We start from the raw sequence: 12,768 nt of genomic DNA on the forward strand, positions 1-12,768 counted from the left end.
CTGTGACAGAGCTTGAACTGCCATGACCTCATCACTTGCATTCTCCCACAGTCCTGAGGTCACAGGAGTTCATGCCAGCAGTGAGCATAGACTCAGTGACGTCAGTGCTAGTTACTGAGCCTGTGACCACTGCGATTCAGTCATTCATTCTCCCCTGCTCACGCTGCTCACAGGCGGAGCAGGGGAGAAGTGATGACGGCCGGCTTCAGCACCAGCCACTGGGGAACAGTACTTACAGTAGCGCTACTTCCCCGGCGGCCATCCGTGTGGTACTGATGCAGCACACAGGTGGCACACGGACACTGATATCTCCGGTACCGGAAATATCAGGCTGTGTGAAACCGGCCTTAGTGAGCTCTTCTCCTTTGTTGAGATAATCCATCCACCTGACAGGTGTAGCATATCAAGATGTTGATTATATAGCATATCAAGATGCTGATTATACAGCAGGTATATCTTAGGCTTCTTGCGATGTCTTGTGACTAGTGATGAGCGAATATCAGTGGCGTAACTACAAAGTTATGGGCCCCGGTGCGAACTTCCAAATGGGCCCCCCCCCCCCTACCCCCCCTACCCCCCCACCTTCCCCCGCCCCCGCAACCCCCCCACCTTCCCCCGCCCCGCTTCCCCTAGATACGCCTCGGACTGTTGCAGGAATCTCCTGCACTGCAACATGGTGTTGGGTGCCAGCACAGCCCGCACAGTGGTATATCCAGCACAGCCCGCACAGTGGTATATCCAGCACAGCCCGCACAGTGGTATATCCAGCACAGACCGCACAGTGGTATATCCAGCACAGACCGCACAGTGGTATATCCAGCACAGACCGCACAGTGGTATATCCAGCACAGCCCTCACAGTGGTATATCCAGCACAGCCCGCACAGGGGTATATACAGCACAGCCCGCACAGGGGTATATACAGCACAGCCCGCACAGGGGTATATACAGCACAGCCAGCACAGGGGGTATATAGAGCACAGCCCTCACAGTGGTATATCCAGCACAGACCGCACAGTGGTATATCCAGCACAGACCGCACAGTGGTATATCCAGCACAGCCCGCACAGTGGTATATCCAGCACAGACCGCACAGTGGTATATCCAGCACAGACCGCACAGTGGTATATCCAGCACAGACCGCACAGTGGTATATCCAGCACAGACCGCACAGTGGTATATCCAGCACAGACCGCACAGTGGTATATCCAGCACAGCCCTCACAGTGGTATATCCAGCACAGACCGCACAGTGGTATATCCAGCACAGACCGCACAGTGGTATATCCAGCAGAGACCGCACAGTGGTATATACAGCACAGCCCGCACAGTGGTATATACAGCAGAGCCCGCACAGTGGTATATCCAGCACAGCCCTCACAGTGGTATATCCAGCACAGACCGCACAGTGGTATATCCAGCACAGACCGCACAGTGGTATATCCAGCAGAGACCGCACAGTGGTATATACAGCACAGCCCGCACAGTGTTATATACAGCAGAGCCCGCACAGTGGTATATAGAGCACAGCCCGCACAGTGTTATATAGAGCACAGCCCGCACAGGGGTATATACAGCAGAGCCCGCACAGTGGTATATACAGCAGAGCCCGCACAGTGGTATATACAGCAGAGCCCGCACAGGGATATATACAGCAGAGCCCGCACAGTGGTATATACAGCAGAGCCCGCACAGGGATATATACAGCAGAGCCCGCACAGGGATATATACAGCACAGCCCCCACAGGGGTATATACAGCAGAGCCCGCACAGGGATATATACAGCACAGCCCCCACAGGGGTATATACAGCACAGCCCGCACAGGGGTATATAGAGCACAGCCCGCACAGGGGTATATAGAGCACAGCCCACATCTCATCTCATCCCCCCCCCGATAATGGCCCCACAGTCCGGTTAAAAAGAAAAAAAAAACAAAACTCTCCTCACCTTTCCTTTTGCCCGCGCTGCTCCTGGCGGCTGCAGTCTGCCCAGGACACTGCAGGTGCGCGATGATATGACGTCATCGCGCACCCGCAGTGTACTGTCAGAGGCAGAGCGGGGAATGATGGGAGAGGAAGCGTCAGGTGACGCTCTCTCCTCCCATCATTGCATTGAACTATACCGGTGTCATAGACGCCGGTATAGTTAAATGCGGCGGCGGCGGCGGCACTGGGGGGGTTCCGGGGGAGGAACAGTGCAGCGGCCCACTACTGGCATCGGCTCTTCTGGCATTTGCCAGAAGTGCCCGATGGCCAGCCTGGCCCTGCTCAGACCTGCCGGCCCGGGGCCCCTGACCTGCGGGGCCCGGTCGCAATGGCGACCGCTGCGACCGCGGTAGTTACGCCCCTGGCGAATATACTTGTTACTGGAGATTTCCTGAGCACGCTCGGGTGTCATCCGAGTATTTTTTAGTGCTCGGAGATTTAGTTTTTTTCGCCCCAGCTGGATGATTTACAGCTACTACCCAGCTTGATTACATGTGGGGATTCCCTAGCAACTAGGCAACCCCCACATGTGCTTATGCTGGCTAAAAGCTGTAAATCATTCAGCTGAGGCGATGAAAACTAAATCTCTGAGCACTAAAAAATACTCAGAGGACCCCCGAGCATGGTCGGGAAATCTCGAGTAACGAGCATATTCGCTCATCACTAACTGTGACACTTTTTTAACTTGAATGGAATAAACTGGTGAACTTCTTTCGCCTGAAGAATAGTTGGGTCACTTCTTTTAACCACTTCATATCTCTGGAAACCTGAAGCAGTTAAAAGCAGCTCAAAAGCTTTAACATGTGCACATCAAGTTGTTTTCACATTGCAGTGTACACGTTCATTCTTTTTAGCATTTATTTAGCTCTTTTTTTTAACTCAGTTATAGAATGTACCCACCTGAAAATGACGTTGTGTGCACACACCCTGACTCTCCAATAAAAACTCATGATTTTTAACTTCTTATACATTTTGGAGAGTTTCTACTCCAAAAACTCATAAAAAGTGTGAACTCACCCTTATATGTGACTAAAGAGACTGGAAGTGAGACATAATGGAGTAACAGGGGAAGGTCTAGCCAAAATCTGTTTTATACCTCATTCACACGTCCGTGTTCTATCCTTTTTTTTTTCACGGATACAGCACATACCCATTATAGTCTATGGTGTTATTCATATGTCCGTGTGTTTTCACAGAGACATTTTTGTTTTTCTGCAGTATCATGGATGAAAAGGTCTAATACAAGTCTATGGGTCCGTTAAAAATTACGTACAGGACAAAGATGGCATCAGTACAGTTCGTGATTAAGATTACAAAGTATAGGAGAAGCTCTGTCTTTTCTTTATCCATCCGTGAAAAACACTGATGACAACTGATGGTAAAAACTGACACACGGACTCCACACTGATGGTAAAAATGGACACACGGACTACATACTGATAACACCGGTAATATTTTTTTAACATATGTGTTTAAACCCAAACATGTGAATGAGGCTTTAGATGAAAAAAAATTGTTTCAAGTCAAAAGTTTTAATGCTAGTGGAGTGGAAAGATAGTCTACAGATTTTTTTTTAAGTGATGAACTTAAAAAATCTATCATTTTTTTCCTGTATTTTTTTTTTTTTTGGGGGGGGGTCAGGTTTCTCTGTATACATATACAACTCAACCCCCATGGTGATAAATTGGTACGAAATTGGTCTCAGGGGTCTTTGTAGTTGCACTAGTACATCTCCAGCTCTCTAAGGTTGTGTTCTCCTTTTCTTCTCTTTTTTGCAACCTATTGACTTTTAATTGTTAGTATGATCTGTAACTCGAATCAAAACTGGATATCTGAACAGCCCCATAGATGATAATGGATACCTGAGAGTTGAACACATACGTGAAAAACAGATGTACTTAATGACGCTTTAGGCTGGGTTCAGACTAGCATGTCTTCCAGGAAAAAAACAAGATTTTTCATCCGTATGTCCACTTTTTACACCAATTTTATCCGGTTTGTAATGAACAAGTTAATAAAAGGCTTTACTATGTGAATTATAATGAGAAAATGTGTGACTTTCGGATGATAGTGATCCATGCTAACACAAATCCCACAAATAATAGAAAACACAAGACACCAAAGTGTGAAAGAATAATGGCCATTGTGTTTATTTAGAGTAACTGAAAAGTCCATTAAAACATTTAATAAATTAATAACCAATAGACCAATAAATTAATTTTGATACTAAACCAATCCACCCAGAAAACTTGGCGATTTTCCCTCAAGTAAAACAACACGACAAAGGAGATAAACATTAAAAAGGGGCAGGGAGGGTGGGATCTTTGTTCTTCTGACAGGATGAGGAGATAACTGGCAGCACCTCAGATTTTTATACCTTTTTCTCTTCCCGCTCGTTTTCAAAGCAGCGAATCAAAACCATGAAAAAGAGCGCCAAAAACAACCAAAAATGACCTGTTTTGGTCTCCACAGCTTACTGCTGGACCTTTTGACTTTGCCTCATATTAACTCTTAAAAACCAAAACATAACAGAAACTCAATACCCATATAAAATTAAGCTAGGGTCTGTGTTACTATGAGACCCCACTTACATTTGCGCTTCAGAAGCGGGGCTACCATTATTTACGCCCCCAATGACTTATAATGGGCGAGTATGGGATTCAGATCATCATTAGTTCTTATACGCAGACCATGTGTAAAATCGTTCTTTTGAATGACCGCATTGACGTCCATTGGTCTTTGTGTTTGCCATCTTGCATACGGACGACACACCGACCGATTATACGCTCGTCTAGTCAAGTCCTACGGTTGCCTAACCCTCCTGGAAACTGGTAGTAACCAGGTACGGACTGGGGCTGAAATTCAGTCCTGGCATTTGCAATCACACCGGCCCATGTTGTCCCCATCTCCATGAACCAGATGGGAAATATTACTAATATTACCCTGGATGGAGGAAAGGAATATTTTCTACAAGACCAATATTTCTAATGATATCTGTGGCCTGCTGAGTTAAGTGACAGAGTCAGCAACTTTGTGCTCCATCACAACTCTTAACAGTATGGGTATCTTGAGAACACCGATTCTGCTAACAACGTAGCAGACAAGGCAGCCCATGACCTGACAGGCCCTTCTGGCATTTGCCAGAATTGCCAGATTGCCATTCCGGCCCTGGTAGTAGTAACTTTTCTGAGGTAAAACGCCTCCAAAGATGCTCGCCGTTAACACAATATCATGTTTTTCTGGTTGCAAGCTTTATGCCTGGTTGATAAAAAATTATTAAAAATAAAAAACCCTAAGAGCTTCATGCATTTTTCTTTGCGGACATCTCTCCGTCGAGGCCTGTAACTGCTGATACCTGTGCTGAGTGTAAGGCTATTAGCCCTGGCCTCCCCGGTGCACCAGTGACTTCCTGTGCTCCCTCCCTCCTGTCAGCGAGCCTTGGCAGAGGGATGCATTAGCAGTGGCAGCAGCCGGGTTTTCTGTATGATCACATATCCTATGCTCTTTAAAAAAAAATGTCCCTGCAAAGGAAATCAAAGAAGATCCACTCCTCGGGGGGTAAGTGGCTCATTAATGAAGAAGAGGGTTGGATGAGCAGAAGAAGGCGTGCTGTCAGCATAACGACATCCTCTGCCATCCGGCTGCACTGTTTACACTGCATGTCGCGCTGCGTGCACTGACATTATGGGGTCCATACAATCTTATATTTTTAGCATTGTGAACAAAGCCATTGTGGCTTCTCCTCCCCCTCCGTATCGTCATCTGTGGATGGTTTATCAGTCATTTTGTATTTTCTCTGATTGTACGGTGCTGCGGAATATGTTGGCGCTATATTAGAAGGTGATATATATGATTAGGAAGCCATGAACGGCTGATGCTGCTCCTCTTTCCTATACGGCAGGATCACTTACAGACAGGAAGCGCTGACTCATCAGTTCTGTCATTGTAGAGATGGTAACACATGACTGCCGGCAGCTGGACCAGGTCCCGACTGTCAGCGGGGGGCTATTGTTTTGGCGGACATGTGTTCAGTTGAGCATTGATTGTGCGATGACATAGGAGCATTGACTGCTTGGTTCTGTGGGAAATGAATGTCACATTTCGCTCATGGCTTCGAAAATAGATATAATGTGTGCACTGAAACGACAAAAGTACTGGGACAACTATAGGCATTTTTATGACCTTTGTTCCCATTCTAAATTTATAGCCATTAATATGGGGCTGGTTTCCCCTCTGCAGATATAACAGCTTCCATTCTTCTGGGAAGAATCTCTGCAAGGTTTTGAGGGTGTCTGTTAGTGAAGAGCGAACGTCTTATCCGAGCACGCTCGGGTATTATCCGAGTATCTCTGGCGTGCTCTTATATTATGTTCGAGTTCCCGCGGCTGCATGATTCACAGCTGGGAATTCCCTAATAAACCCTGCAAGTGTTGAGGTTGTCTAACAGCCATGAATCATGCAGGCGCGAACATAAAATACGAGCACATCAGAGATATTCAGATAACACACGTTATCCGAGCACATTCGCTCATCACTAGTGTCTGTGGGAATTTTTGACCATCCAGAAGAGCATTTTTGAGGTCAGACACTGCTGATGGGCCGGGCTCACAATCTCCATTCTAATACATTCCAAAGGTGCTAGAGGTCCTGATTCTGTGCGGAGAGTCAAGTTCATCCAACCAAACTCCCCCCAACCATGTCTGTATGGCCTTTGCTTTGTGCAGTGGGGCACAGTCATGCTGGAACAGGAAAGAGCCTTCCTCAAAATGTTCCCACAAAGGTTGCAAGCTAAAATTGTACTAGAAGGGTTTTCTTCACTGCAACTAAGGCCTCAGCCAATGTCTGAATGACATCTTCATACCTTATCCTTCCTCCATCAAGCTGTACAGTTGGCACAATGTTGTCAGGCAGATAGCGTTCTTCTTGCATTCACCATCCGAGACTCTTCCATCTGATGCCATATAGAGAAGTCTGATCCATCACTCCACAGAACATGTTTACACTGAGTCCATTGGTGGCTGCTTTACACCACTCCATCCAGTACTTAGCATTGTGCTTGGTGATATAAGGCTTGCATGCAGCTGCTTGGACATAGAAATCCTTGTCATGTAGCTCAAAGTGGGGGCAATTTTTGCGCTGATGTTAAAACCACAGGAGGTTAGGACTCTGCAGTTATGGGGTCAGCAGAGCGTTAGTGACTTTTATGCACTATGCTCCTCAGAGACCCCAGTCTGTAATTTTACATTGTCTCAACTTTGTGATTGAGTAGCTGTGGTTCCTAAATGCTTCCACTTTTCAATAATACCACTCATAAGTGAACTTTGAAGAGAGTTTGTTAGTCCAAAGTGACGGTATAAGGCCTCCTTCACACGTCCACATTAAACACGCACGTGAGAAACCGGTGCTGGTGCCATTAGTGCGACATCCTTGTGTCCATGTTTACCATCAGTATTTTTCCAGTATGAATAAAGAAAAAAATAAATTAATTACAAAGCTTCTCCTATATTTTGCAATGATAAACACGTACAGCATGGATGCCATGGATGTGCTGTCCGTGTTTTTCATTCACTCATTGTATTGGCCCTTGTCATCTGTGCTGATTGAAAAAATGGATATGTGAGCAGTCCCATAGATTATAATGGGTACTCCGTGAAAAAAAATGGATACCACACGCACTGGAACCACGGAAATGTAAAGGAAGCCTAAAGCACATAACTTTAAAAGGGATTTTGCCCCTAAAATAAATAAAAACAACCCCCCACCTTTACTGTCCTAATGACTGACTCCACGGTATCTCTCACTCTGGTAGAATCAAAAAGCAGAAATCCTGGGATTTACTTTTAGTTACTTCCCATGCTATAACACTTCCAACGGAAATAACAAATCCATGGAGAAAACTCCCAGGAAATATTGACATGCTGAAGACATAAAATCCACACGGCAGCAGGGCCGGTGTTAGGGGCAGGCAGAGCAGGCAGCTGCCTGGGGCCCCTGCTCCTCCAGGGGCCCCCAGCTAGCGGCAAGTCACGCAGCCGCTATGGGGCCCCTGTGAGGCAGGGGGGCCCGCCTGCCGCCAGCGCCGACTCCCCCGCTGCATTGAACTATACTGGCGTCTGCCGGTACAGTTCAAAGCAATGATGGAGGAGAGAGCGTCACCTGACGCTCCCTCTCCCATCATTCCCCGCTCTGCCTCTGACACAGCGGGTGCGCGTCATCGCGTACTCACTGTGAGCCAGGCAGTGCGGCGGCAGCCGCCGACACAGGAGCAGGGAGCAGTGCACGCTCGGGGAGAGGTAAGGAGCTGGTGTTTTGTTTTTTTGTTTTATACTGGACTGTGCGGCCATTCTCGGGAGGAGAGAGGCGGGGAGGGAAGGGGGGATGTGGGCAGTGCTGTATACTACTGTGGGCTCTGCTGTATAGTACTGTGGGCAGTGCTGTATACTCCTGTGGGCTGTGCTGTATACTCCTGTGGGCTGTGCTGTATACTCCTGTGAGCTGTGCTGTATACTCCTGTGGGCTGTGCTGTATACTACTGTGGGCAGTGCTGTATACTACTGTGGGCTCTGCTGTATAGTACTGTGGGCAGTGCTGTATACTCCTGTGGGCTGTGCTGTGTACTCCTGTGGGCTGTGCTGTATACTCCTGTGGGCTGTGCTGTATACTGTGCTGTATACTACTGTGGGCAGTGCTGTATACTACTGTGGGCTGTGCTGTATATTACTGTGGGCTGTGCTGTATACTACTGTGGGCAGTGCTGTATACTGCTGTGGGCAGTGCTGTATACTCCTTTGGGCTGTGCTGTATACTACTGTATGGGCAGTGCTGTATACTACTGTCTGGGCAGTGCTGTATACTACTGTGGGCAGTGCTGTATACTCCTGTGGGCAGTGCTGTATACTCCTGTGGGCAGTGCTTTATACTACTGTGTGGGCTGTTCTATAAACTACTGTGTGGGCTGTGCTATATACTAAGTGGCTGTGTTATATACTACTTTATGGGCTGTGCTATATACTACTATGTGGGCTGTGCTATATACTATGGGGGTATATTATATTCTATGGGGGAGGCTGTGTTATATACTATGTGGCTGTGTTATATATTTGGGGGGTACATTATACATTATATTCTATGGAGGAGGCTGTGTTATATACTATGGGTGTTGTGAATTTGGATTCTGGGCTCCCCCGGTGGCTACTGGTGGAATTGAACTGGTGTCTTCATCTTCTCTGTTCACCTGTTCCCATCAAGATGTGGGAGTCGCTATATAACCTTGCTGCTCTGTTAGTTGCTTGCCGGTCAACAATGTTATCAGAAGCCTCTCTGTGCTTGTTCCTGCTCCTAGACAACTACTAGATAAGTTGGACTCTTGTCCATGTTTGTTTTTGCATTTTTGTTCCAGTTCACAGCTGTAGTTTCGTTACTGTGTCTGGAAAGCTCTTGTGAACAGGAATTGCCACTCTGGTGTTATGAGTTAATGCCAGAGTTTTAAAGTAATTCCTGGATGGTGTTTTGATAGGGTTTTCAGCTGACCATGAAAGTGTCCTTTCTGTCTTCTGCTATGTAGTAAGTGGACCTCAAATTTGCTAAACCTATTTTCATACTACGTTTGTTATTTCGTCTTAATTCACCGCCAATACATGTGGGGGGCCTCTGTCTCCTTTCGGGGTATTTCTCTAGAGGTGAGCTAGGACTTATATTTTCCTCTGCTAGCATTATTTAGTCCTCCGGCTGGTGCTGGGCATCTAGAATCAACGTAGGCATGCTACCCGGCCACTGCTAGTTGTGCGTTAGGTTTAGTTCATGGTCAGCTCAGTTCCCATCTTCCAAGAGCTAGTTCCTATATAGGCTGATGCTATGTTCTCTTGCCATTGAGATCATGACAGTTTGACCGGCCCACTAAAGGGTTAAAATCCTTGGCTGAGAAAGGAGAGAAATAAGTAGTCTGCTGAAATTTTTTTTTTTTTTTTTTTTTTTTTTTTCTCTGAATGGCTCTGTGTCCACCTGTTTGTAATGGATCTTCAGAGTGTAACTGCAGGTTTGAATAATCTCGCCACGAAGGTACAAAATTTGCAAGATTTTGTTTGTCATGCACCTGTATCTGAGCCGAGAATTCCTTTGCCGGAATTTTTCTCGGGGAATAGATCTGGGTTTCAGAATTTTCGAAATAATTGCAAATTATTTTTGTCCCTGAAATCTCGCTCTGCCGGAGACCCTGCACAGCAGGTCAGGATTGTGATTTCCTTGCTCCGGGGCGACCCTCAAGACTGGGCTTTTTCATTGACACCAGGGGATCCTGCGTTGCTCAATGTGGATGCGTTTTTTCTGGCCTTGGGGTTGCTTTATGACGAACCTCATTTGGAGCTTCAGGCAGAAAAAACTTTGATGTCCCTATCTCAGGGGCAAGATGAAGCGGAAATTTACTGCCAAAGATTCCGTAAATGGTCTGTGCTTACTCAGTGGAATGAGTGCGCCCTGGCGGCGACTTTCAGAGAGGGTCTCTCTGATGCCATTAAGGATGTTATGGTGGGGTTCCCTGTGCCTGCGGGTCTGAATGAGTCCATGACAATGGCTATTCAGATCGATAGGCGTTTGCGGGAGCGCAAACCAGTGCACCATCTGGCGGTGTCCACTGAGAAGTCGCCAGAGAGTATGCAGTGTGATAGAATTCTGTCCCGAAGCGAGCGGCAGAATTTTAGACGGAAAAATGGGTTGTGTTTCTATTGTGGTGATTCTACTCATGTTATATCAGCATGCTCTAAGCGCACTAAAAAGCTTGGTAAATCTGTTTCCATTTGCACCTTACCGTCTAAGTTTATTCTATCTGTGACCCTGATTTGCTCTTTGTCATCTATTACCACGGACGCCTATGTCGACTCTGGCGCCGCTTTGAGTCTTATGGATTGGTCCTTTGCCAAACGCTGTGGGTATGATTTAGAGCCTTTGGAGACTCCTATTCCTCTGAAGGGGATTGACTCCACCCCATTGGCTAATAATAAACCACAATACTGGACACAAGCAACTATGCGTATTAATCCGGATCACCAGGAGATTATTCGCTTTCTGGTGCTGTATAATCTACATGATGATTTGGTGCTAGGATTGCCTTGGCTGCAATCTCACAACCCAGTCCTCGACTGGAGAGCTATGTCTGTGTTGAGCTGGGGATGTAAGGGGGTTCATGGGGATGTACCTGTGGTTTCCATTTCATCATCTATTCCCTCTGAAATTCCTGAGTTCCTGTCTGACTATCGTGACGTCTTTGAAGAATCCAAGCTTGGTTCGTTACCTCCGCACCGAGAGTGCGATTGTGCCATAGATTTAATCCCGGGTAGTAAATACCCAAAGGGTCGTTTATTTAATCTGTCTGTGCCTGAACATGCTGCTATGCGAGAATATATAAAGGAGTCCTTGGAAAAGGGACATATTCGTCCATCGTCATCTCCCTTAGGAGCCATTTTTTTCTTTGTGTCAAAAAAAGACGGCTCTTTGAGACCATGTATTGATTATCGGCTTTTGAATAAAATCACTGTTAAATATCAATACCCATTGCCGTTGCTGACTGATTTGTTTGCTCGCATAAAGGGGGCCAAGTGGTTCTCTAAGATTGACCTTCGTGGGGCGTATAATTTGGTGCGAATCAGGCAGGGGGATGAGTGGAAAACCGCATTTAATACGCCCGAGGGCCACTTTGAGTATTTAGTGATGCCTTTTGGTCTTTCAAATGCTCCGTCAGTTTTCCAGTCCTTTATGCATGATATTTTTCGCGATTATTTGGATAAATTTATGATTGTGTATCTGGATGATATTCTGATTTTTTCGGATGACTGGGACTCTCATGTCCAGCAAGTCAGGAGGGTTTTTCAGGTTTTGCGGTCTAATTCTTTGTGTGTGAAGGGTTCTAAGTGTGTTTTTGGGGTACAGAGGATTTCCTTTTTGGGATATATTTTTTCCCCCTCTTCCATTGAAATGGATCCTGTCAAGGTTCAAGCTATTTGTGATTGGACGCAGCCCTCTTCTCTTAAGAGTCTTCAGAAATTTTTGGGCTTTGCTAACTTTTATCGTCGATTTATTGCTGGTTTTTCGGATATTGCTAAGCCATTGACCGATTTGACTAAGAAGGGTGCTGATGTTGCTGATTGGTCCCCTGATGCTGTGGAGGCCTTTCGGGAGCTTAAGCGCCGTTTTTCCTCTGCCCCTGTGTTGCGTCAGCCTGATGTTGCTCTACCTTTTCAGGTTGAGGTCGACGCTTCTGAGATCGGAGCTGGGGCAGTGTTGTCGCAGAAAAGTTCTGACTGCTCCGTGATGAGGCCTTGTGCCTTCTTTTCCCGTAAATTTTCGCCCGCTGAGCGGAATTATGATGTTGGGAATCGGGAGCTTTTGGCCATGAAGTGGGCTTTTGAGGAGTGGCGCCATTGGCTTGAGGGGGCCAGACATCAGGTGGAGGTATTGACTGACCACAAAAATTTGATTTATCTTGAGACCGCCAGGCGCCTGAATCCTAGACAGGCGCGCTGGTCATTATTTTTCTCTCGGTTTAATTTTGTGGTGTCATACCTACCGGGTTCTAAGAATGTTAGGGCGGATGCCCTTTCTAGGAGTTTTGAGCCTGACTCGCCTGGTAACTCTGAGCCCACAGGTATCCTTAAGGATGGAGTGGTATTGTCAGCCGTTTCTCCAGACCTGCGGCGGGCCTTGCAGGAGTTTCAGGCGGATAGACCTGATCGTTGCCCACCTGATAAACTGTTTGTTCCTGATGATTGGACCAGTAGAGTCATCTCTGAGGT

At 46.6% G+C, this 12,768-nt stretch overlaps 1 protein-coding gene across 2 annotated transcripts in view; it reads left to right on the plus strand.

The window, feature by feature from the left end:
* Window positions 1-5,397: 5,397 nt before the first annotated feature.
* The window catches only part of ATP8A2 (ATPase phospholipid transporting 8A2), a 1,034,865-nt gene continuing 1,027,494 nt past the window's right edge, over window positions 5,398-12,768 (plus strand). For both annotated transcript variants that reach the window (XR_013224076.1, XM_077298312.1), the window contains exon 1: window positions 5,398-5,542. Coding sequence is in view for 1 of the 2 variants with exons in the window: in XM_077298312.1 (XP_077154427.1) it covers window positions 5,500-5,542 (43 nt within the window). In the remaining variant the exon portion in view is untranslated. The remainder of the gene's footprint in view (window positions 5,543-12,768) is intronic.

This window comes from Ranitomeya variabilis, chromosome 3 (assembly GCF_051348905.1).
Source record: "Ranitomeya variabilis isolate aRanVar5 chromosome 3, aRanVar5.hap1, whole genome shotgun sequence".
NCBI classification, from domain to species: Eukaryota; Metazoa; Chordata; class Amphibia; order Anura; family Dendrobatidae; genus Ranitomeya; species Ranitomeya variabilis.